The 26,597-nt window shown below is 37.7% G+C and overlaps 1 protein-coding gene across 1 annotated transcript; it reads left to right on the top strand.

The window, feature by feature from the left end:
* The first annotated feature begins 5,415 nt into the window (after positions 1-5,415).
* Positions 5,416-6,945, top strand: Gja10 (gap junction protein alpha 10). The gene has a single exon (XM_047559181.1). It carries the CDS (start codon positions 5,416-5,418, stop codon positions 6,943-6,945), a length of 1,530 nt encoding a protein of 509 aa, XP_047415137.1.
* Positions 6,946-26,597: the final 19,652 nt, after the last annotated feature.

The following is a 26,597-nucleotide window of genomic DNA, read 5'->3' as shown; positions in this document are numbered from 1 at the left end:
CTGGGGTCTCTTATTTTCTCATTGTAGCTTCCTCTGAATCTCATTGCTAGTGAACAACCTGACACTAGTGAGCTTTCCAGAGATCAAGTTTCCCCCCTGTTGTTGCTACCCTCTGTTATGCTTGCTTTCTCTTTGTTATGTCAGCTTTCACAATCCTAAGTATTTGACAGCTGCACCTAAAACCTGCAACCCCTTTTACCCACAGGAAATTTATATTACCAGGTGTAAGTGAAGTGGCATGGTAAATATTGGTGTTTTGTTGTTTTGTGTGTGCTGGGAGTTGAAGCCAGGGCTTCACACATGCTAAGCACCCTTTCTGCCACTGAACTGCTAGCACAAAGGCAATAGTGCACCTGCATGCATGTTTTTGTACCTTTTGTCTTTCTTTATCCTGAGATGTTTTTTCTCTTTAACCTTTCTGTCCCTGGCTGTTTCTCTGTAAGTTGGGTCTATTGGCAACATAAATTTTGGTAGCGTGAGAATAGGAAATTTGAAAGAAAATCTTGTTCTCTATGTCAGTAACTCTCGACCATCAGTGTCTATTTCCTGCTTCACTCCTCCTCCTTCCCAGAAGCAGTGCGATGCCAATCTTACCTTATCAGGACATTATTTCAGGTTATTGCTGTGAGGTTATGAGAGTGTCACCCACGCTGGGCCTCTGCCTTTAAGATGTTCACTCACTTGCTAAAAGTCTTCAAGAATGAGGTGATCAGATTTACCTGTGGGAGATTAAAAATTTTAATGAAACTTTATGTCTCATAATAAAATTTTTACTTAATTAAAAATTAGATATATAGTTTCATTCTTTCTAGTTTAAACATTCATTTTTTTGAGTAGGTAATACATTCACTGTATGTAAGATACTGTGTAAAAGTATTTATCTCACCTCTTCCTCAGTCACCCAGTTACCCTCTCTCAAGAGTGCTAATATTAGTAATTTCTTGTATACCTTTCCAAGTAATTCTGTGCATTAGTGTATAATTTTAATGTTTTGACTCTGATAACATGCATTAAAGATACTGAATTCATTACTTTTCAAGCGAATTTAATAAATATTGAGAACTTTCTTGAACAGTATACCCAATACTATACAAATATACATATTAATGTGGGGAAAAGGGTACACTCATACACTGTTGGTGGGACTGCAATTTATTACTTCCACTCTGGAAAGCAGTATGGAGATTGTTCAGAAGCCTAGGAATATGGAACTACTATTTGACTCAGTCATCCCGCTCTTCGGTATATATCCAAAAGAGTTAATATCAGCACACTAAAGTGATACAGCCACATCAATGTTTATAGCAGTACAATTCACAATAGCTAAACTATGAAACAAACCTAGGTACCCTTCAAAGGATGAATGGATAAAGAAAATTTGTTATGTATACACAATGGAATATTACTCAGAAATAAAGAATGACTTTATGAATAAGCCAATCCCCCAAAACCAAAGGTTGAAAGTTTTCTCTGATATGTGAATGCCAACCCACATTAAGGAAGGTGGGGAGAATATATATTCAGTGAATTAGATAAAGGGGAATGAAGGGAAGGGAGGGAGGATAGGAATAGGAAAGACAGCGAAATGAATCTGACATAACTTTCCAATGTACATACATATATATGAACACACCACAGTGAATCTCACCATCACATACATCCATAAGATTGGGATCCTAAGTAGAATAAGATATATTCCATGCTTGTATAAATGTGTCAAAATAGATTGTACTGTCATGTATAACTAATAGAACTAATAAAAAATTTAAAAAACCAAATATACATCTTAATATGTAATCTTTTCACCTCTATTAGTATTCTGACGATCAACTTGAGGCTCGTGTAAGTTTAACCTTTTCACCTGTCTACCTTTCATTATAACCTTTTCTTTAAGTGTTCAAAAGTAGTTTATGTAGATGATACAAACTCAATAATTTTGTACACTTTTATGTTATATAAACTTAGAAATGTGCCTAGGAGCTGAGAATTGAAACCCATCATTGGGTTCTAGTGATGCCCTTGCCCTTGCTGTTAGCTCTTCTAGGATGATAGTAAGATTATGCACTTTTGATGTCACTAGTGGAAGATGCTACCGATTGGGAATCAGGAGAACTAGTCTCTATCCACACTTGGCAAATAATTTGACCTTTCTGAAGCTAAAATTCTTCTCTACAAAAATATGACCTAGATTCTGAAGCTGCTATTGACTTTCAAATTCTCTTTTGAAAAAGAAAAATATTTTCCTGAGCTGTGTGTTTTGGTTTAATAGAATATTGCTAGAATGTATGATCTACAGACAGTCACACCCCCCTTCAGTATTCTAAAAGGTAATTTTCCCCTTTTGAGTTTTTTCTTCTTTTAGTAAGATTTGCAAGAACACTTTGGTCTTGATTGTCATTTCATTATTATTTGTTCACATTTGATGTTCACTCCAGGCAGCTGTTTATGAAATTGGACATGACTCATTGATCTGTGAGTGTCGATTCCCAGAGCAATTCAATAGACTGAAAGAAATACACCAAAATTCAAATCACCATAATCATTTACAAACAAGAAAGGAAAATTCTTCTTCGTTTCACTTTTGATTTCCAATTGAGATATACCAGAAAGGGTCTCAGTTTGGTGTCAACTGGAAAAAATACTACAAGAAAACTGCAAAGTGTCAAAGGATATTTTGAACCTTGGGAGAAAATTAGGTTAGAGTACATCGATCAAAATTACTGTGCTTGTTCTGGATTAGGGCCCCACAGTCACCTGACTAGAGCCTTTATATCTGAAGCCATCAGCAGTTGTTCCACTAGTTAGCCATACATGTTGCAACTTTAAGGTTATTGGAGTCCAATGGTGATTTTTCTCCCCAACTGTATGGTAAGTGATAAATATGTGGACTGTCTTGCTTATGCAAAATATTTAGGAAATCCCTGTTAAACTAGAAATATAAGAACTGAAATTAAATTCAGAAAAGGATTACCAGCTTTTCCCATAGGAGATGGTAAATTAGTATTTTGTTAATAAAAGGAAATTGAGACTATTTCTAGGACCTACAGTTATTTAACAGTAAAAAAGTTCTTCTTAGGAAACAGGATTTCTTGTTTAAAGGAACTTGCTCTTGCATACCAATGTGTAGATTTTAATTTTCACTTTTCATATAAGCCCAGTTTTCTTTTGTTATTTAAAAAACATAAGTTTCCACATTTAATCGAGTGACAGAAAAAAGAATTTCATAGTTTAGGATTACCAAATAGAGACTAAGCAAATTGAAATGAATTAGCTTTCCCATTGCAGGATTTTATATAAAACTGAAGCTTTAGATTTTGTTGAAGTGATAATGGAACTTTTAAAAATGAAGAGTAATGACAGAAATTTTTAGAGGAATAATTATGAGAAAAGACCTTAACTCTCAATGAACAGAATAGAGCTTAGGAAATTACTTCTTAAATCAATGAGGTATGAATCCAAAATTTTTAAATCTACTTTTATTGTTGTTGTTCTCTAGGTTCAAATGCCTCTGGACTTCTCCACTTTTGCCATTCAGTTCTATTGTGTAAAATCTGAATTTTTTCCAATTATAATTTTTGGCATTGATCTGCTCAGAAAGCTTATCCTTATAAAACATATATTTTTAATGTATATTTTAATACTGTTTTGGCTTACTTTTTTACATTTTAATACATTTTTACATTTGGAATTTATTTTGTGTTTGGAGATGATTAGGGAAAATTCTAACTCTCTCTCTCTTTCCCTCCCCCTCGACACGTCGCCCCATCTGTTACTGGGGATTTAATCCAATGGTACTTTACCACTGAGCTACATCCTCAGTTATTTTCCTTTTTTATTTTGAGACAGGATCTTTCTAAATTGCCAAGGTTGCTCTCAAACTTGCCTCAGCTCCCATGTCTTTTGTATTTTTCTGGTTGATATTAATTTTTGTCTTTTCAGTCTTGGTCCATTTTATAGATTAGTGAGAATCCTTAGTGCTCAAGTACTGTGAGCATTGGGAACAGATTTATCATGCTTGTTATTGAGTTCCTGACATCTGGCACAATGTCTATGTGTTAGTAATATTTTAGTAATTATTATTGAATGGATAATATGAAAATGGAAAAATGTTTCATGATCTACTTTAACTTATTTATGCTTCCCTGTTTTTCCTTTGTATCTTTCATATCTGGAAGTCTTCTATAAGAAATCTTTTTTTGTGGGGGTACTGGAGATTAAATTCAGGGCCTTCATGCATGCTAGATAAGTGTTCTACCATTGAGGTATATCCCCGGCCCTTTATTTTGAGACAAGGTCTCACTAAGTTGCTTAATCTGGTCTTGAACTTGCAATCCTTCTGTCTAAGCCTCCCAAGAAGCTGGAGTTACAGGTGTGTCACTGCACCCAGCTATATCTTAGAAACCTTTACCTTACCAAATATTTTAACCTTGTTGAAATTTGAAAAATATTTTCCAGGATAAACCAAGTAACCTGTTCATGTCAACTGTGCCCTGATTGTTTCCTATATCCCAAGCAGGCTAGAGAAGCAGTTAGTTTTCGCTTTTCTTCTAAGTTAGTAAACTTTCCATGAAGACATGATGCTCCAGATGTACCTTAGTGGATATAATTACATATTATTGCTCATACTGTTTCTGTCTGCCTAATCTTTACTGCTACCCTGATCTGAGCCAGTTTCTGAGGATTTACTTGGCTTATTTCTGTTTTCATTACTTTATCCTGCAATGAAAACCATGAATAATATATAATAAGGATATATTTTTCCTTTTGGTCATTATTTCATTGATAGAGTAAAGGAACAAAAATTTTTAAATGAAAAGACAATTCAACCCATTATTATTACTGATGCTTTTTGTGTGCAAAAACTGTGATGCTATAGAAAGAGTTGCTATCTGCAAGGGATGTACCTTTCTGGGAAGGGAGACATAAGACACAAACATTGCAAAAATCATCTAAGCACAATGCCACATGAGTGGTTGTAGGAACTTAGGAAAGGGAAAAATAACTCTGACTTGGGAAAATTCCAGAGGAGTTGAGATTTATTTAAAATTATGTCAGGTGTATAAAAATAGAACATCTCAGAGGAATAGAAAAATGAAAAAAAATCATGGAATGGGAATGCATTGTGCAAATATGGAGAATAGTGAGTATATTGGAATAACAAGCAGTGTGTGGGAGAGTAGAAGAGGATGAGAAGTAAATTGGGTCAGATTGTGGAAGATCTTTAATTTTTTTCCATAAAAACAATATTCCTTGGGAACATCCTTTTTCATCAAGCATGGACCTGGAAAATTTTCTCAGTTTTGCTGACATAAAAAGGAAGCTGCTGTATTTATAACCATATGCCTTTTTAAATTACTTCTGTGGGTGCTATTAACCTCAGTGTTTTCTGTATATTTCAGACATTAGTCTCTAGCCATGGGGGACTGGAACTTATTGGGTGGCATCTTAGAGGAAGTTCACTCCCACTCAACAATAGTGGGGAAAATCTGGCTGACCATTCTCTTCATTTTCCGAATGCTGGTACTTGGTGTGGCTGCTGAGGATGTCTGGGATGACGAACAGTCAGCATTTGCCTGCAACACCCAGCAGCCAGGTTGCAACAATATCTGTTATGATGATGCTTTTCCTATCTCTTTGATCAGATTCTGGGTTTTACAGATCATCTTTGTATCTTCTCCTTCCCTGGTGTACATGGGCCATGCACTTTATAGACTCAGAGACTTTGAGAAAGAAAGACATAGGAGAAAGTCACACCTTAGAGTCCAGATGGAGAATCCAGAGCTTGACTTGGAGGAACAACAAAGGATAGATAGAGAACTGAAGAGGTTAGAGGAGCAAAAGAGGATCTATAAAGTCCCTCTGAAAGGATGTCTGCTGCGTACATATGTCTTACACATTTTGACCAGATCTGTGCTGGAAGTAGGGTTCATGATAGGCCAGTATATTCTTTATGGGTTTCAAATGCGCCCCCTATACAAATGTACTCAACCTCCTTGCCCCAATGCAGTGGATTGCTTTGTATCCAGGCCCACAGAAAAGACCATTTTCATGCTCTTTATGCACAGCATTGCAGCCATCTCCTTGTTACTCAATATACTGGAAATATTTCATCTGGGCATCAGGAAAATCATGAGGGCACTGTATGAGAAATCCAGCAGTGGGAGCATTGAGAATGAGAGAGGCCCTCCATTCCATTTGAAGAAATATTCAGGAACCCAACCATGTACAATTTGCTCTGCCTTACCTGAAAGAATCTCTCTACTTCAAACCAATAATCAACAGCAAGTCATCCGAGTCAGTGTCCCAAAGTCTAAATCCATGTGGCAAATCCCACAGCACCAGCAACTTGATGTAGATTCTTCCTGTAGCAAAAGAGACTGTACTGAGAAAGATCAGCACAGTGGACAGCTCCATGTCCCTAGCCCATGTCCTCAGGATGGCAAAGCCAAAATTCAGCACCGGGGACAGCAACCATGCCATTCCTCCTTTGGCCTAAGGAATACAGTGTCTCAATCCTGGCTAGGTGCAACCATGGCCTCTCGACACTGTCCATCCTATGCATTACGAACCTGGGAGCAATCCCAGGACCTGGAATCCTCAGGCGAACCTCTCACAGATCTGCGCAGTCACTTCAAAGAGAGTGATGACAGTGTGAGAGAGAGTGGGGTCTGGATAGACAGATCTTGCTCAGGCAGTCGCAAGACTAGCTTTCTGTCCAGATTGCTATCTGAAAAAGGACAACTATGCAGTGACTCAGGAAGCTCCAGTTCTCTGAATAGCACCTGCTTGGATTTTTCACACCGGGAAAACAGCCCCTCACCTCTGCCTTCAGCTACTGGCCAGAGAACATCAATGGTAAGTAGACAGACAGCAATATTGATCACATATCAAGGGCAGGTCCACTCCTACTACCTCTTTCCTGGTGTGTATGTATATATGTGTTAAGAGAGAGGTGTATGGACAGAAATTAATTCATGGAAAAGCAAATTCATTCATTCAATATATTCAATTCAATTCATTCCATTAATAAAAATATAGAAAACTTACTTTATACTAACCTCTCTTATAAGTGCTGGTATATAAATGAATAAAATGCTTCCAACAAAGGGCTCAGAGTATAACTGGTCATAGTGGCACACACTTGCAATCCCAAAAACTGGAGAGGATAAGCAAGGAAGATTGCAAACTGGGACAGTTTCAGCAGCTTAGCAAGATCCTGTCTCAAAATTAAAAATGTAAATGACTGGGGGTGTAGCTTAGTGGTAAAGTGCCCCTGGATTCAATCCTCAATACAAAAAGCTGGGGGGTGTAGTGCTCAGAGTATAACTGGGAAAGTTAGACAGGTGGACATGTGAGTGTGATCACGTGTAAGGTGCCATATTAGTGGAAGTAATTGGGTTGGTGGGGGAGTGATCAATTCTTTATGGATGGATCAGGGAAAGCTTCCACAATTGAGGTTACTTTAAACTGGATCTTGAAAGATGTAGTGGGTTTCTCCACAACTGGGAGGACTGGGGTACAGTTTAGAAAGCTCTGTCACAATAGGCCCTGGGGTTTGGTCCAGCATCACAACCCCAACCAAAGGACATAAATGTCTAATCAGGCAGTGTATTATTCAGTTTTCATTCCTAGAATGAAATGCCTGGGGCAGGCTAACTTTATTTAAAGAGGTGTATTAGCTTATGTTTCTGGAGATTCAAGGGCAGGGCACTGGTATCACCTTGACTCGGCAAGGGCCCTCCTGGGCTGCATCACATTCACATGTGTAAGGAAAGGTGGAGATGCATGTGTAAAGAAAGGTTCATAGCTTGCAACAGGGGAAGGTGGGGGAGGGAGAGGGAGATGGGGAGGGAGAGGGAGATGGGTAGGGAGAGGGAGAGAGGGCACCCCTCCAATTGACCTAAGAACTTCCCACTGGGCCTTACCTCATAAAGTTCTACACTACCTCCCAACACTGCCACTCTAGGGATTAAACTTCCAATATATGAACCTTTGGGAGGAAAAACAACATCCAAACATAGTAGGCATGTTTGACTCTGAATGTTGCAGTGTTTTTTAAAAAATTAATTCACTTTATTTTTTTAGAGCAGTTTTAGGTTCACAACAAAATTAAATGCAAAATTCATAGAGTTCCCATATATCCTCTGCCCCTAACCTTGCTCTGATACTGATGTCCCGTACCAGAGTGGTATAATTGTTACAATTGATAAACCTACATTGGCATGATTAGTAGTCAGTGTTCATATTTTGCATTTGGGTTCATTCTTGGTATTGTAGTTTCACCACCTTAAAATTCCCCTGTACTCCCATCTATTCATTCCTTTTTCTCTAACCTTTGAAAACTACAGATCTATTACTGTCTCTATAGTCTTAACTTTTGCAGAATGTCACATAGTTGCAACCATATAGTATGTAGTCTTTTCAGATTAGTTTTCTCCACTTAGTATTATGCATTCAATTTTTTTCCATGCCCTTTAATGGTTTGATAGCTCACTTATTTTAAACATTGAATAATATTTTATTTGTCTGGATGTGATATAGTTTATTTATCCATTTGCCTACTGATGTACATCTTGGTAGCTTTCAAGTTTTGGCAATTTTGAATAAAATGGCCATAAACGTCCACATCTAGCTTCTTTGTATGACTATAATTTTCAATTAATTTGGTTAAATACTGAGGAACATGATTGCTGAATCATATGGTGAGAGTATGCTTAGTTTTGAACTAAACTGCTAAAAATGTCTTTCAAAATAGACTTAACATTTTTCATTCCCACTGGTAATGAACGAGAGTTCCTGTTGCTCCACATCGTTGTCAGCATTCAGTGTTGTCAGCGTTTTGAGTTCTGACTATTGAGTAATGGTATCTCACTGTTCTTTTAATTTCAAATTACCTAATAACATATGATGTTGAACATCTTTTCCTATGCTTACATATAATGTATACATCTTCTTCAGTGAGGCATCTATCCAGGTCTTTTGTCCAGCTTTTAATTGGATTGTTTGTTTTCTCATCATTGAATTTTAAGAGTTCTTTTATATTTTTGAGAAATAGTTCTTTATCAGATATGTATCTTGCAAACACGAGGATGTGACTTTTCTTCTCATTCTCTTGCACAGCAGAAGCTTTAATTTTAATGAAGTTCAGCTTATCAATGATTCCTTTCATGGATCATGCCTCCAATAGTCTATCTACCTAAGGCCATCTAGGCTTTTTCCTGTGTTATTGTCTAGTAGTTTTTAAATTTTGCATTTCTCATTAAATCTATGACAATTTGTAAAGGTGTAAGGTCTTTATCTAGATTCATTTGGACATCCAGTTGTTTCATCATCACTGTTGAAAAGAGTTCTCCCTTGTCTATCTTTGTTCCTTCACTAAAGATCAGTTGGCTGTATTTACATTGGTTTGTTTTTGAGCTCTCTATTCTGTTCCGTAAATATATTTGTCTGTTCTTTCACTAGTACCACACTACTTTGCTTTCTTTATCACTTCAGGAGTATTTTAGCCAATTATTCTGGGTTTTCTAAATGAATGACTGTGTTGTCTACAAATAAAGATAGCTTTATTTCTTCCTTTCCAACATATATACCTTTTAATCTCTTTTTTTTGTATTATTGCATTTTCCAGGACTTCAAGTAAGATATCAAAAAGCATCCCTGTTTCTCATCCTAGAGAGAAAACTTCAAGTTTCTCATCATTAAATGTGCTATTAGCTGTATTTAAGATGTTCTTTATCAAGTTGAATTTTCCCTCTATTTCTAGTTTTCTGAGTTTTTTTTTAAATAAGGAATGTAGTTGGATTTTGTCAAGTAATTTTATGCAGTTACAGGTATCATCATATGATTTTCTTTTGTAGGCTATTGATATGATAGATTACATTAATCTTTGAATATTGAACCAGGCTTGCACACCTAGAATATAAGCACAGTTTTTCATAATGTATACATTTTTTTCATACATTCTTGGATTTGATTTGCTAATATTTTGTTGAAGATTTTTTGTTTTGTTTGTGTTTTGGTGCTAGGGATTGAAACCAGAGCTTCATGCATGCAAGCACACACTCTACCTTTGAGCTATGCCCCAGCCATATTGAGAATTTTCGCTTCTGTATTCATAAGATATACTGGGGTACATAGTTTTATGATATGTCTTTGTTTAGTATTAGAGTAATGCAGACTTTGTATAATGAGATGGGAGTATTCCCTCTGCTTCTGCCTTATAGAAGATATTATAGAGGACTGATAAAATTTCTTCCTTAAATTATGAGAAATTTGGTAGAATTAAGGACTTTGGTAGAATTCACCAATGAATCCCTCAGATTCTGGTTTGGAATTTTATTAATTATTGATTCAATTTTTAAAATACATTCAGGCCTATTCAGATTTCCCTTTTCTTCTTGTGTAAGTTTTGGCAGGTTGTGTCTTTTAAGGAATTGGTCCATTTCTTCTATGTTATCAAATTTTCATATATAGAGTTGTTAATAATATCCCATTATTTTACTTTTAATGTCCTTAGGACCTGTACTGATATTCCCTTTATTGATTTCTAGTTTAATTCTGTTGTGGTCTGAGGGCATTTACTGTATGAGTTTTATTCTTTTGAGTTTGTTAAGGTGTGTTTTAATGCCCAGAATGTGTTCTGTCTTGGTAAGTATTTCATGTGAACTTGAGAAGAATGTGTATTTTGTTATTGTTGGATGAAATAGTCTTTAGGTGCTAATTACATCTAGTTGATTGATGGTTCTGTTGAGTTCAGCTATATCCTTTCTGCTTTTCTGCTTAATGAATGTGTCTGTTTCTGACAGAGCAGTTTTAAGATCTCCAACTGTAACAGTGGGTTTATCTATTTCTCCATGCAGTTTTAGCAGTTTTTTGCCTCTTTTCATTGTTGGTGGGGTATTGGAAATTGAACCTGGGACTTGAACATATTAGGCAAGTGCTCTACTACTGAGTTACATCCCCAGTCTGCCTCATGTATTATAATACTCTGTTGTTAGATACATACACATTAAGGATTGTATCTTCTTGGAATTGGCACCTTTATTATTATGCTGTGCTTCTATTCAGCCCTGATAACTCTGGTTGCTCTGAAGTCTTTAGAGCTACTCTTGATTTATTTTGATTGGTGTTAGCATGGTACATTTTTCTTCATCCCTTTGTGTTGGTTTGTACATGTATTTATGTTTAAAGTGAGTTTGTTGTTGGCAACTTCTAGTGGCTCATGTTTTTTGATCTACTCTGACCATCCTTGGGTTTCATCGGTGCAATAGTTGGACATTGATTTTTTTTAGAAATATTTTTTAGTTGTTGATGGATCTTTATTTTTTTATGTGGTGCTGAGGATGGAACCCAGTGCCTCACACATGCTAGGCGAGTGCTTTACCACTCTGCAACAATCCCAGCACAACATTGATATTAAAGTTATTGTTGATATAATTGCTTTAATATCTACCACATTTCTGTCTGTTTTCTATTTACTGCCCTTGTTCTTTATTTCTAATTTGCCTTCCACACCTTTTTTGCTTTTTATGGTTTTAACTGAACATTCTATATGGTTTTGTTTTCTCTTCTTTCTTTGCATATCAATTATACTTCTTTTAAGTCTTTTTAAAATGATTGTTCTAGAGTTTGCAATGTATATTTATAGTTTAAAAAATTTGCTTTCAGATAATACTATGCCACTTCATAGTAATGCAAATAACTTTTAATAACATTTTCTTGATGAATCCCTCCAGTCCCTTGGACCATTGCTGTCATTCATTTCATGCATATAGGAACACACACACACACACACACACACACACACACACACAGAGTACATATAATTGAATGTATTGCTATTATTATTCTGAACAAATTGTTATCTGTTTATATCAATTAAGAATAACAAAGACTGAGTTGGGGATGTGACTTAGTGGTAAAGTGCTTTTCTAGTATGCCCAAAGTCCTGGGTTCAATACCCAGCAATGCAAAAACTAAAAAATGTTTTTATTTTACTTTCGATTATTCCTTATCTGGTGTGCTCCCTTTACAAAGATCTGGATTTCAGACCTATATCCTTTTCCTTCTCACTGAATAACTTTCTTCTATTCATTTGTATTTTCTAGAGGGGGTAACTCATGGACTTAAGTGATTCTCCACTTCATCCTCCTGAGTAGCTGGAATTTCAGGTGTGTGCCACTAAGGCTGGTGTGAGAATGTCCTTAAACATTTCTTGCAAGGCTGGTCCACTAGCAAGAAATTTCATCAATTTTTGTTTAAGAAGGCCTTATTTCTTCATTTTTGTAGTTTCACAGGGTAGGGAATTCTATCTTGGTGGTATTTTTCTCTTAATGTGTTAAGCGTTTCACTCTCTTGCATGGCTGGCTCCTGAGAAGTGGTAAGATGTAATTCTTATCTTTGCTTTTCTGTGTCAAGTTATTTTTTTCAATCTGGCTTCTTACAAAATTTTTTCTTTATCTTCAATTTTCTGAAGTTTGAATATAATATGTATAGGTGTAATTTTTGGTATTTATCTTGTTTAGTGTTCTCTGAGTTTATTGATATGATATGTGGTTTAGTGTCTAATATTAAATTGAAGAAATTATCAGTCATTATTGCTTCCAATATGGCTTTTCTTTCTTAGTTTTCTTCTTCTCATTCTGGCTTATCCCTGCATTATGTCTTTTGTATTTATCCCACAGTTCCTGGGTATTCTGTTCCTTTTTTCTCCTCTTTTCTGTGTATTAGTTTTGGAAGTTTCTATTTTCCATATCCTCGAGTTCAGAGATTCTTTCCTCAACCATGTCCATTCTACTAATAAGCCATTCTTTATTTCTGTTACTTTTTTTTATCTCTAGCATTTCTTTTTGATTGTTTCATAGAGTTTCCATCTCCCTGCTTACACTACCTATCTGTTCTTGCATGCTATCTACTTTTTCCACTAGAGCCTTTAGCATATTAGTAATAGTTCTTTTAAATTTCTGATTTGATAATTCCAACTTTCCTGCCAAATCTAACAATTGTTCTAACACTTGTTTGGTCTCTTCAAACTGTGTTTTTTGTCTTTTAGTATGTCTTGTAATATTTTTTGGTTAAAATCTGGATATTATTTATGGGTGACAGGAAGCTAGTATGCAGACCTGTAGTGGTGTGATGTAAGGTGTGGGGGAGGGAAAAGGCATTCTATAATCCCATGATGAGGTCTTTGTCTTTTGGTGAACTTGTGTCACTGGATGATGAACTTCACTAGTGTATTTTTGGTATTATTTTTCCTGCCCTTGAGTGTGACAGGATGACTAGGAGGGGCAGAGGTTGGATATTTCCTTTCCCCTGGGTAGATTAGGCTCTGAGAAAGCCCCATAAAATTAAGACTGAATAGTAACTCCTGATGGCAGTTCTTGTTAATAAGAACAAAATTCCTAGGTGTATTTAAAAAACAGCTACTTTTGCTGGGTATGGTGGTGAACACCTGTAATCTCAGCATCTCAGGAAGCTGAAGCAAGAGAATTACAAGATCCAGGTCAGCCTGAACAATTTAGGGAGGTCCTAAGTAACTTAGTGGGTCTCTGTCTCAAAATGAAAAAAAGCAGGGGGGGCCTGGAGATGTGGCTCAGTTCTAAAGCACCCTTGGGTTAAATCCCCAGTACCCACTTCTGGCAAGGGATTTTTCTCTGGTAGTAACTGTGAGGACCTGGTTGAGAGCTTCAAGAGATAAAACTCATGACAGCATGGGAGTCCTCACATGACTGGGTTTCCCTGAAGCTTTTTTTTTTTTTTCTTATGGATCTCATCTTTCTAAGTTATTTAGTTTGGTATCACCATAGAGAAACAAAATTGGAAGAAGTGCTAGTAATGACACCAGTTAATTCTCCTAACCAAAATTTGAGAAATAGTCTCTATTTATTTTTTATTAATTTTTTTTATTTTTCAGACTGCATTTTGATTCATTGTACACAAATGGGGTACAACTTTTCATTTCTATGGTTGTACACAGTGTAGATTCACACCATTCATGTAATCATGCATATACATAGGGTAATACTGTCTGTTTCATTCTACTGTTTTTCCATCCCCCACCCCCTCCCACCCCATTTTCCTTTACACCATCCAAAGTTCCTTCATTCTTCTCTACCCCCCTGCCCCCTCCACCCCACCTCGTTATATATCGTCATCCACTTATCAGAGAAAATATTTGGCCTTTGTTTTTTTGGGCTTGGCCTATTTCACTTAACATGATATTTTCCAACGTCATCCATTTACCAGCAAATGCCATAATTTTATTCTTCTTTATGGCTGGGTACTATTCTATTGTGTATATATACCACAGTTTCTTTATCCATTCATCAATTGAAGGGCATCTTGGTTGGTTCCACAATCTAGCTATTGTGAATTAAGCTGCTATGAACATTGATGTGACTGCATCACTGTAGTATGCTGATTTTGAGTCCTTTGGGTATAAACCGAGTAGTAGCTGGGTCAAGTGGTGGGTCCATTCCAAGTTCTCTGAGGAATCTTCATACTGCTTTCCAGAGTGACTGCACCAATTTGCAACTCCACCAGCAATGTATGAGTGTGCCTTTTTCCCCACATCCATGCCAACATTTATTATTGCTTGTGTTCTTGATGATATCTATTCTAATTGGAGTTAGATAAAGTCTTAGGGTGGTTTTAATTTGCATTTCTCTAATTACTAGAGATAACGAGCACTTTTTCATATATTTGTTGATCACCTGTATATCTTCTGTTAAGTGTCTGCCCAGTTCCTTAGCCCATTTATTGATTGAGTTCTTTGTATTTTTGGTGTAAATTTTTTTAAGTTCTTTATAAACTTCGGAGATGAGTGCTCTGTCTGAGGTGTGTGTGGAGAAGATTTTCTCACACTCTGTAGGTTCTCTTTTCACATTATTGATTTTTTCCTTTACTGAGAAAAAGCTTGTTAGTTTGAATCTATCCCATTTATTGATTCTTGCTTTTATTTCTTGCACTATGGGAGTCTTGTTAAGGAAATCTGGTCCTAAGCCAACGTGATGGGGATTCCAGCCTACTTTTTCTTCTATTTGGTGAAGGGTCTCAGGTCTAATTCCTAGATTCTTGATCCATTTTGAGTTGAGTTTTGTACAGGGTGAGAGATAGGGATTTAATTTCATTTTACTGCATATGGATTTCCAGTTTTGCCAGCACCATTTGTTGAAGAGGCTATCTTTTCTCCATTGTAAGTTTTTGACACCTTTATCTAGTGTGAGATAACTGTACTTGTGTGGGTATGTCTCCGTGTCTTCTATTCTGTACCATTGGTCTACCTGTCTATTTTGGTGCCAATACCATGCCATTTTTGTTATTATTGCTCTATAGTAGAGTTTAAGGTCTGGTATTATGATACCTCCTGCATCATTCTTCCTTCCCAGGATTTATTTGGCTAATCTGGGTTCCCTGAAGCTTTTAATTTTCAGATTTGTCCATGCTTAGCCTCTAGCAATTTGTTAGGTACAGTTCCCGTTTCCCTACCTTGGCTCTGGTGCCGCAACGGTGATACTCATGGATTTCTGCTCTGGGAAGTTGTGATTTTCTGAATTGCCTGTCTGTCTCTCTAATCATGGGGGCTATGGTTTTCCTTGTGACAGCCCTTCTCTGACTCATATAAAGAATTTTTGATTTTTGAAGTTTATTAGTTTTTTACTTATAACTAGGACAAAGTGGTTATTTCTAAGCTTCTTACATGCTAGACCAGAATCCTCTTTCTTATTTCATTTTTTTCTCTTTCTTCTTTGTTCTTTATGTTTCTTGGAATTATAAGTAAAGCCTTTGGACACAGAGCTTTCCTAATAATGGTCACCTTTCCCCAAACCTCTTACTATGTTGATAAGCTTTATAAATCACAAAATGAGAGTTAGGCCTCGAGGCCATGAATGTTAACTCCAAAGAACTGTGGCTGCCATATGATATTTTCTGCAAACAAAGGGATCTTTCATTTGAAATTAGCGTATCAGGGCTGGAATGTGGCTCAGTAGTAGAGCACTTGCCTAGCATATGCGAGGCCCTGGGTTCATGGCCCAGTACTGCAAAAACAAAACAAAACAAACAAACAAACAAAAAACCTCATGTAGCATATAGAGGATTATTTAAGTCAATATATGGACTTAAATTGTGTGTGTGGGGGGGGTACTGGAGATTGAACCAAGGGGTGCTCTACCACTAGCTACATGTACAGTCCTTTAATATTTTTAAATTTTAAGACAAAGTCTTGCTAACTTTCCAAGGCTGACTTGAACTTGAAATCATCCTGAATCACAGGGTTTAGAGGTGTGCACCACTGCACCTGGCTAAACTGCTTTTTCTGCTGTGTGTATTAGGTCCAAGATGGCATAATTTCTAGAACTCAGAAACATTCTGATCGTAGTAGTTGACTTTTCAGAAAGAATGATTCCTAGTAGGACCATAGTTGCTCTGCCACTTTTGATGTATCCCCTTCCAGTTTCAGAGAATTGTCCTATGAAAGAAATTCATCATGTTTTAGAAAGTCAGAAAAGTTATCTGATAGAGATGTGGTTTCCTATTTGCAGGCATTTCCCTTGCTATCACCAAAATCTTCAAATCCAGCCCCTTTGGCTGCTGAACAAGTTTCTATCAGAGTCAATTCTTTGAGGAAGGACTTAACTGGGCATTGAGAGCAATCTTTCAGTCTGGCCCAGTGAGCATGGGGGAGAAGTCTCATATTTTAGGAACTCATGCTGCCCTCTGGACTGATTTTCTCAATCATTTGGTGTCTTTACCTGTGAGGGATGCCGTGGGGATCTTTGAAAGATGCCCCCCAGTAAGAATCTCTGGAGATGGGAACTGGGCATCAGTAGTTCCTTCCTTCCTTCCTTCCTTCCTTCCTTCCTTCCTTCCTTCCTTCCTTCCTTCCTTCCTTCCTTCCTTCTTGGAGATTCAACCCAGGGCCTTGTACATGCTAAACATATACTCTTATCACTGAGTATTTCCACTGCTGGGACACCAGTTTTTGTAAAGCTCCCAGGAGACTCCATTTTTCAGGAATTCAGAGCCATGGCTTTAGGGAGAAGGAGATTTTGGCATGAAGAAGGTTGCCGTGTGAACTCTTCTTTCTTTTGGGACATTAGGGAGATGAGTGCATTAGGGAGTGCACTGAGAAGAATTGTTCCTGAAGAAATTGACACTTTTTCCTTCTGCCTAATACCATTGTATTTGTCAATTTATTATTACTATAATGAGGTACCTGACCCTTTATAAAGAAAAAAGATTTTTAAGCTCACAGTTCTGGAAGTTCAAGGACATGGCATCAGTATAAACTTGGCTTTGGTGAAGATCTCCTAGCACACGGCATCAGAATGGTGGAAGCATGTAAGGGAGCAAGAGGTCACACGTTGAGACAGGAAGCCAGAGAGTGGGTTGGGGCTAGGCTTGATTTTTATAACAACTCACTCTCATGAGAACAACTCAGGTGCCATAAGAACTATCTTAGGACCTAATAACTATGCCTCACCTCTTAACCGTCCTACCATCTCTCTCCCTCTCTCTCTCTCTCTCTCTCTCTCTTAAGATGACGGCTCTCACTGTATTGCCCAGGCTGGTATCAAAATCCTGGGCTCAAGAGATCTTCCTACCTCAGCATTTTAAGTACTGTACTATAGGTGCATGCCACTGTGCCCAGCACACCATTTGTTAAACATCACCACACTGGGACTCAAACTTCCAACACATGAACCCTAGGTAGATACACTCAGACTACACCCAAACTGTTTCAACTATTCAATCAATAGCACCTAATTTGAAACTATAAAGAAGAAACTCTGACCCCTAAATTTGTTTTGTGTAAATATATGTTTAAGTTATAAAAATTCAAATAGCATAAAAGTATGTAGGCTAAGAAGGGAAAGTTTTTCTTTTTGTCTTCTTACCACTCCTAAATCTGTTGCCTCTTCATTCATTCATCCAGTATTTTTGAACACCTAGTAGGTCAGGCGCTATATGAGGTGCTGGGATATAACAGGAAGCAGGCAAAGTCCCTGTTCTCATAGTAGAGCAAAGTAAATAAATATTCAAAAGATTTGAGATTTTTTTTGAAACTTAAATTTTTATTTATTATTGACAAATACTTAGGTAATGTGCTGTGCCAAGCATAGATTGAAGCACTTTATAAATATCAATTCATTTATTCCTTTTCTTTTTTTTTTGCAATTCAGGAAATTGAACCCAGGTCCTTGTGCTTGCAAGGCAAGCACTCTACCATCTGAGCTATATCCCCAGCCCTCATTTATTCCTAGTGAGTCTTGAGGCACAGAGAAGTTAAGTAATTTGTCTACGATGACACAGCCTGAAAGCTGTGGAGCCACAATACAAACCTAGGCAGTGTGGTTTCAAATGGTCTATAAACATACAAAAATGTATTTAAATTCATACTAAAAAATTGCATATTAATACAAAGATAATTTTTACCTATGATATTAGCAAAGAGGAAGTAATTCAACTATAATCTGTTGATAAAAATTTGAACAAATAAGTATTCTTATATATTGTTAGAAATATAAATTTAAAAAGGTTTTAATTTGTATAATTAAACATAATAGTGAGATTCATTGTGACGTATTTTCACATGTATAATCAATAACACAGTGGTGTGAGCAAAGGGACACTGGGAAGTGGATGTTAATATCTTAGATGAAGGCTCTTGAAAAGGTGAACAGAGGAACCAGCTTGCCAAGGTCCTGCATTGAGTGGGACATCCCAGGCAGAGGGACCAGTAAGTACAAAGGTCCTCAGCTCTTCGGAGCTTGTTATGGTTTGGATCTGGAATGATCCCCAAAAGTCCATATGTTGAAAGCTGGGTCCTCAGTGCAGCAAGGTTCAGAGGTGAGGCTTTTAAGAAATGACTACATCATGAGGGCTCTGACTTCATCATTGGGTGATAGCTGAATGGACCTCTGTGAGTCAGGACCTAAGTGGAGGAACTAGATCACTGGGGTCTGGCCTTGGAAAGTTTTATGTTTTCCATAGCTCCTTCTCTCACCCTCCTTTCACCTTCCTGACTGCCATGAGTTGACAGCTTTCCTCCAATAGGCCCTTCCACTATGATATTTCTGCCTTGGAACCAACTGCCCATAGATTGACTCATCTGAAACCATGAGCCTAAATAAATCTTTCCTCCTCTAAGTTTTTCCTCTCAGATATTTTGGTCACACTTACACAAAGCTGAATAACACAGAGCAATTGAAGGAGAGTGCTTTTGTGACCCTGACTAGGGAGGGGAAAATTAGGGACAAGGTTAGAATGGAAAGGGACTTGATATGTAAGGGGTGCACAGACCATGAATAGACATTTGGGTTAGATGATATAGCAGTAGGCATGGCCTTATACATATGTTCAAAAAGATCTAGCGAATCTACTGTAGGAATAACAGTAGAACCAGGGAGACCAGTTAGAAGGCTTGTGCAGTAGTCTAGTGAGATATGATGGGGTTCAGACCAGGGGTACCACTGTTAATGATTTGGAAGAAAGGGGTATCTCCACTTATTTCTTATTTTTCAAATTAAAATAAACATCCTTATTTATAGGAATTATAACAAAGCAAAATACAGTAAAATGTGAACCTGGGCTTAACCCTCAATTTCTTCCTCCAAACCAACCTTCATGAACAGGAGGGGGTATGCTCCCCTACCTTCCCCAAAGCTTTCATGACTGATACTTGAGGACAAACATATCCACATTTATTGTTTTAAAAATATGAATGTGCTTTTGTTCACCTAATAATCACAGGAATCTTTCTTTATTTGCACCTATGGAGTTGTCTCTGTCTTTTTATCAGCTCATACTTTACCATGATATAGATGAACCATGAGAGACTCGAAGACTACTTATGCTCTTTCAATCCATTTTCTACAAATGTTGTTGTAGTGAATATCTATCTTTGATAGATATCTAGGAGTGTTTTTGGTTTTAATGGGCATGCACATATTATGTAGTGATAGATGATGCCAATTTTTACTCAGGGAAGGCTATTCAAATTTATCATCTCATACTATAGTAGCACCCAGTTCTGCATACTCTTGACAACAGCAGACATTATCTTAGGCCTTCTGCCCAATCTGATGTATATAATTTTTTTTTGTTTTAATTTACACTTCTCTCATTACCATTAAGGTGGTTTATATGTTTACTGGTCATCTTTGTTTCTATCATAAATTGTCCTTTTCCATTTTCCTGTTGGAATGTCTCTTTTCTGATTTCCAGGAGCTTCTATATATTATTATATCAACCTTTTGTTTAAATAGATATTGAAAGATTTATTTTCCCAGTCTATTTGTCTTTTATCCATGCACTCGGCATTTTAAAATTTTCGATGTTACCTTAATTATGAAAATCTCTTCAACTTCTAGATTCTTTGTCTCATTTGGAAAGCTATTTTTCAACTCAACATTATTAATAACAGTTATTAGGTGGATATTGGAGGGTGGATTGTTTCAATTTATTGAAACTTTTGGTCTAGAAATTTTGTACAATTTATCAATTATCAAACACTCTACAGAAGAGAAAGAGGGATACCTTCTTGATTGTGGTAGATTCTGCTATGGGTTTCTTTATCATAATCTTGTAATAATTTCCATTTTATGGATAAGGAAATAGTTTACTCATCCAATGTCACACAATTAGGTGGAGGTGAAGCATAGTTCTTAGGACATAGCAGGGCATAAATCAATATTTTGTGGATGAGTGAATGAGTTGGATTTTGTCCTAAACCTGTCTGATTTAACCCAAGCTTCTTTTCCTATGTCTCTTCACTGCTCTTTATTCTTCCTGTAGGAGGCAGCCCAAGTTTAGCATTAATTTAGGACCAGGATAGATTATTACTAAATGGTACATTTTACATTTGAATTATTTTTCTCTTTTCACATTATTGAAAGCTGAATATCTGACTAATTGTAGAGGAGACTAACATGGAATTTAGGAAAAAGTTGACCTTTTAGTTTTAGGTCTGAATTTTGGACAAAACAACAGTGGGAGGAGAAGGAAAAGGAGATGGCAGATAGGATTCAGATCTTTCACAGTAATGCTATCAGACTACAGGACCTCTTCTATGACATTCATCTCTGGGGAAGCAGGTTGAGTTGTCCTCTGCAGTAGGTTTTGTTTAGATCTCTGGTATTTGTGACATAGAGGTCCAGGTGGTGGGCAGAGAAGATTTTTATAAGCCTTTTGGATCTATTTTATTTGTTTTTGTTTTCTTGTCTCTTTCAGAATATGCTTCTAGAACTTTCATCTATTATGAAAAAATAATGCTCCAGGAGCTGCTGGTATCTGCAGGAGGAAAGCTGCACCCTTGTCAACAAGACTACGGAAGAGCTTTGGGATTCACCTCCTCCACAGTACTATAGTCTGGATCTTAAATGTCTTCCAAAGACCCATGTGTTTAAGGTGTGGTCCCCAGTTTGGTGCTATTGGGAGATGGTGGAACTTTTAAGAGGTGGGACTAGCGGGAAGTCTTAGATCATGGGAGATATGCCCTTGAAAGATTTATTTCCCCAGTCTATTTGTCTTTTATCCATGCACATGGCATTTTAAAATTTTCGATGTTACCTTAACTATGAAAATGATATGAAATTCAATTATGAAAATTGAAGTGAATTGTGGGGGCCTCAGCCCCTTCCTCTTTATTTTGTAGCCTGGACATGAGGAGAACAATTTTCTTCACAGTACACTCCCACCATGCTGTGCTACCTTGTCCCAGGCTCATTAGTAATGGAACTAACCAATGCTAGACTGAAACCTCTAGAGCTGTGAGCCAACATAACCCTTTTCTCTTTCTCAGTTGATGTATCTCGAGTATTTAATATAGGGACAGAAAGCTGACCAACACACACAGAGATTCCTGGTAGGTGACAGGCTGTGAACAGGGTGCTCCAAACTTGGGCTCACTTCCTACTGGGGAGGCAAGTCAGTTTCTCATTGCCTTACCTGGGCACACTGCATGAGGCAGGTCTAAGAATAGGTAGGGAGGAATTGTGTACCATGAGAGAAAATATAGGGGTAAGAGTTGCTGTTGCCCTAAGAAGAAGGATTGGGATGTGGTTTCTCTTCCCTAGCCCCCGCAGTCTGGTGGGACACCAGAGAGAGCATCCAACTCTGCAGCAGCAGCAGCAGTTGGTCTCTTCAACATGGGTCCAGAGCAGGCCTGGAGCTCTGTCTTCATACTGGGCTCAAACATGCTTCCTGTCTGCAAGGGAAGGCAGATGAAAAATTTTCATTCTCTTTCTCTCATTAGTACTTTTCTTGGGATGAATGAGCTGAATTTTTGGTTCATAAATGCTATGGAAATAAAATATTGATTAAAACACTGGTGAATACTCATGTTGCATGATTTGATTGTATCTTTCTACTGGGAATATCCATCATCAGTGGTGCAGCCATGACTGTGACCCAATAGGGGTTTCCTGAGGATCAGAAGCCAGCACCTCTTCTTCACCCTGCCAGTGGTCCTGAGTCATCCAGCCAAACTGCCTCCAAAAGCACTTAGCACTTATAGTGCAGAGACAGTCGGCCATGTGATGTGCACTAACTAGCTGATCTACAAGGCTACTTGACTGGTTACTTCTTACTTGTCTGAGTTCTGAGAGCCCTAAAGGTGGGCTTATTTCCCATGGGAGTTACTTAGCTCCTTCATCTTCCATCCCATGGCTAGACTGTCCCCCAACTCTGGTCACATACCTTGTAATATAGGCTTCAAATTATAAGAACCAGTTTGGTTCAAAGTCACAGGGCTTTGCATCATCTGTGTACTGTGAGATAAAATCCAGAGGAAATTCATGTGCTGGCTTCTGCCTCCGACCTCATTCCTACCTCATGTACCCTACCCACCATGACTACTGATAGTGCTCCTCTCTTTCCTGTTGTTACCTACATAGCAGTGGGTTTCTGGACAGTCTTTATCACCATGTGCCTGACTTTTGGGGATAGTTAGTTATATTGTTTGTTAGTTAGTTTGGCTCGAACTTAGGGCTCAAGTGATCATCCCCTCTCAGACTCCCAAGCATCTGGGACTAGAGGTACACATCACCACACCTGGCTTGGGGACTCATTCTTACACTGGCAGTTCTAAGCCTCATTTCAGCCAACCCTTCACTCATGATGCCTTTCTTTATATCAACCTTGTAATTATAGTAATAGGTGCTATTCATTTTTGGTTGATGGTAATTTCTTGGTAGATGATAATTTTTATTTTTTTGCAAAAGGAAGTACACTAGGTGTATCTTATTTTCAGGAAACAATTTCTAACCACCGGAAACAGACTCTTCACTAAAGGGGGTATTCAGACAGAAGCTGGGCAGCTGCTGGGATGTTGCAGAGGCAGCCTAACATTGACTAACATTGGCTGTTCTGTACCTCTGGCTCACATAGCTCCTAAGTCTTTTCTGTTCCCATGTTTTGTAGAGGTGGGAAGTAGATGAACTTTGAAAAGAGAGTCTTCTACAGACAGTGAGTTTGTAAACAAGTCAGTGACAACCAGGAAGATGAAATGAGAGTGGACCAAATTTAAAAAGGTGACTTTTAAGGTGCATATTGTATTCCAGGTGCTCATAGTACATTACCTAAACCTACATAACTGTGTAAAATTCTTATTGCTGTTCCCCATTTTATAGATCAAACAAAGAGATTAAGTACTTTTCCCATAGATAAAAGTCACCCAGTTGAAGGTCCTGCTAGAGTCCAAACCTAGATCTAGTTGCTCCTAAGCCCATGGTTCTTCACAATGCCCTGCTCTCCTATCCCTAAGTCTCCTGCCCCTGGGAAATGATTTATTTGTACATCTCTCTGCCCAGCTAGCCTGTGCAAACTCTAAGAAGGTGGCCCGTGCATTTTTTATATTGGATATTCAGCATGTTGCAGTGTCTGTTGAATGAAATATATGTATAGATGCCCAAAACAATACCTTACCCATCACTTCGGATTCTGTAGTCTTTATTCCTTTTTCAAAGTTCCCCATCATGTCTTGTCAACAACTTTATTATGAGAGTCTTTCGGGGGTCTGCCTGGCAGTATTTCCCCCTTTTTTTGTAATTTAAATGTCCTTCCACCCTGTAAAGCCTTTACAGGGTTGTCAACCACACAACACAAATAGAGGTTAAAAATAGTTTGAAGAACTCAGTGCAAAATATAATATTTCCAGTGACTGCCAGTGTCATTGTCTCTGCAGGTTTCATCCAGTGCTTTAGGGTGAGGGTCACTGCCTCAGGAGTGTACTTGTCTTCAAGAGGTAAGAGTAAAATCTAGCCATAGAGAACCAACAGTGTCTCTTTCTGGTTGACCAGACAGGCCAGTGGAGGTGTGTGCCAGGATCTGTAGGAACCCCAGGGTGTGTGGACAGGAGGTGTCATGTTCTTGAGTGAAGTGAAAAGAAAGCGCTTGCATAATGAGACGTGTGCTTTTCTTCAGCTCTCTGGGCCTTCATTCTTTGACACCAGGAAGTATCATGTTGATTTATATTAGGAAGGTAAAGGTGCTCAGTGGGGCGAACTAGGAACCCATTCCTTGCTTAGGACACCATCCCTAGCTGGTGTTAAATAAATATTGTATACAAACTTGTTAATGTGTCCCAGCCAAGGGCTGGGGGGTGGGGGTGGTTAAAAGAAGAGTAAAAACTTCCAAAGCAATTTCAAAGAATACCTCAAGTTATTTCTAAATACACACAATAAAGCAACTGGCCTGTTGTAGAGGGAGCCAGTCCTCACTGTGGCTGAAGTAGATACAAATGACTCAGAGGAAGCACATTCACAGTAGGGAAGAAAATGGCTGCTACCCATCTGGGGCTGGACAGTCCTCACAAGCTTCCTTTCTCCAGAATGGAAAAGCTGGTGAGGTTTATTTCCTTTCACACGATTATCATTCTTGCCACAAAAGCAAATGTCAAAGTTGAAGTTGCAAATGACCATCAGTTCTGAAATACTAGGTTTGTCTACAGAAAAATTTGCATCTGTAACCCTCCTGTTTTTCCAAGATTGGATTAAATAACTTCATGGCTTCAGGCAAAAAAAATCTACCTCTTGTATGATGCTGATGTTTTCACAACATTACGATCTAGTACTCTCTGGAAGCCTTCCTTGACTTGGTAGGTGCCCATGGATACTCACTGAAGGAGCAGAACGCAGTAGCTTTTGATTTCAGTTTTCCCATCTGGCAGATGGGATGTGATCTGGATCCCATGCACTGAATTGGATGGACATCATGTGTATTCATTATTCACAGCCTCGCTGTCAGCCCAGCCACATTGCTACTGCTCTCTTCTAGTGGCTTCTCTCTTACCTCTCAGTGCGAGTCCAGTGTTACTCATAGACATCTGGCATGTCTACAATGCAATATCTCATTTTCCCTTTACATAAAAATTCAAGACACAAGCCCTACACATTTCTGGTTTAACTATATTTACTCCCTGTAATTCTAAACTTCTGTCCCTGAAACTCACTACATCATATGTTGCTTTAATGACCTCTCCCACTCACTTTCATTTAGTTTTAGGGTTTTTAATTTTATTTTTTTGAGATATGGTATCATTTTTCTTGCCCAGGTTGGTCTTGAATTTGTGGACTCAAGTTATGCTCCCACATTCGCCCTCAAGTACCTGGGACAACAGCATGTGCCACCATGCCCAGCTTAGCTTTTATTTTTTGTTTTAAAAAGCAAACCTTTTATTTTGATATAATTTTAGACTCACATGTACCTGAAGGAAATAACATCCTTCGCCTAGTGTTCCTCAATGGCAAGATTTTGTGTAACTATATTATGTCAAAAACAAGGAATTGGGTCTAATGCCTTTTATCTACTCTGATAGGCACTGAATTTTTAAAATTCAGAGTTTAGGAATTACATTAACATTATGAAGTTTTTAAGATTTCTAGTCAGGTAGTAAGGAAGGGTCCAAACTAGAGGAAGAGAAATGTCCTCTTGAAAAGATTTCTAGAGGTTTCCCACTCTAATCTGTAACACATGGATCAGAGGCAAAAAAAAAAAAAAAAAAAAAAAAAAAAAAAGTTTACAATGCATAATGATATGTCTTTATTTCATCAACAGAAATGGTGTCTAGACAAAATTCAGTTAACACTAGCAATTCAACTGAGTGAATTTTTTTTTGCACAATAGTGTATTTACAATGAGTAAATGAAGTTTCAATTCATTAGTTCATAGCAATGTTTTCCCCAAAAAGGTAAAAATTCTTAGTTACAGATAATAAGCATCAACCCCATTTCATCTTTACAATAAAAACCACAAGAAAAACCACAATCACTTAGAAAACAAAAATAAGGACAAGCCTAAGAACTAGTACAATAAAATGATGCATTGAATTAAGTTACATTAATCGCATAGAATCTGTGTAAAAAGTATGTAGAAAAACACCTGATGTAACCTGTTACAGTCGTTGACCAGTTATGAGAGGTACAGAGGGTTATACAGGTAGATATGTGTGAAAACTGTCCGTATTGTTCGACCTGGAGGGAAGGGAAGAGGGGCTGCAGCCCCTTGCATACGCTGAGAAGACCCTGTTTTGAATATGGCCTCTGGAGTTTGTAAGGCATTTATTAGAGGTGCACTTGCATCAGACTGGTTCTGGAACA

The sequence above is a fragment of the Sciurus carolinensis genome, chromosome 7, assembly GCF_902686445.1.
Source record: "Sciurus carolinensis chromosome 7, mSciCar1.2, whole genome shotgun sequence".
Lineage (NCBI taxonomy): Eukaryota > Metazoa > Chordata > Mammalia > Rodentia > Sciuridae > Sciurus > Sciurus carolinensis.
Note: the sequence above shows the minus strand (reverse complement) of the source record. Positions and strands in the feature narration are given on the sequence as shown.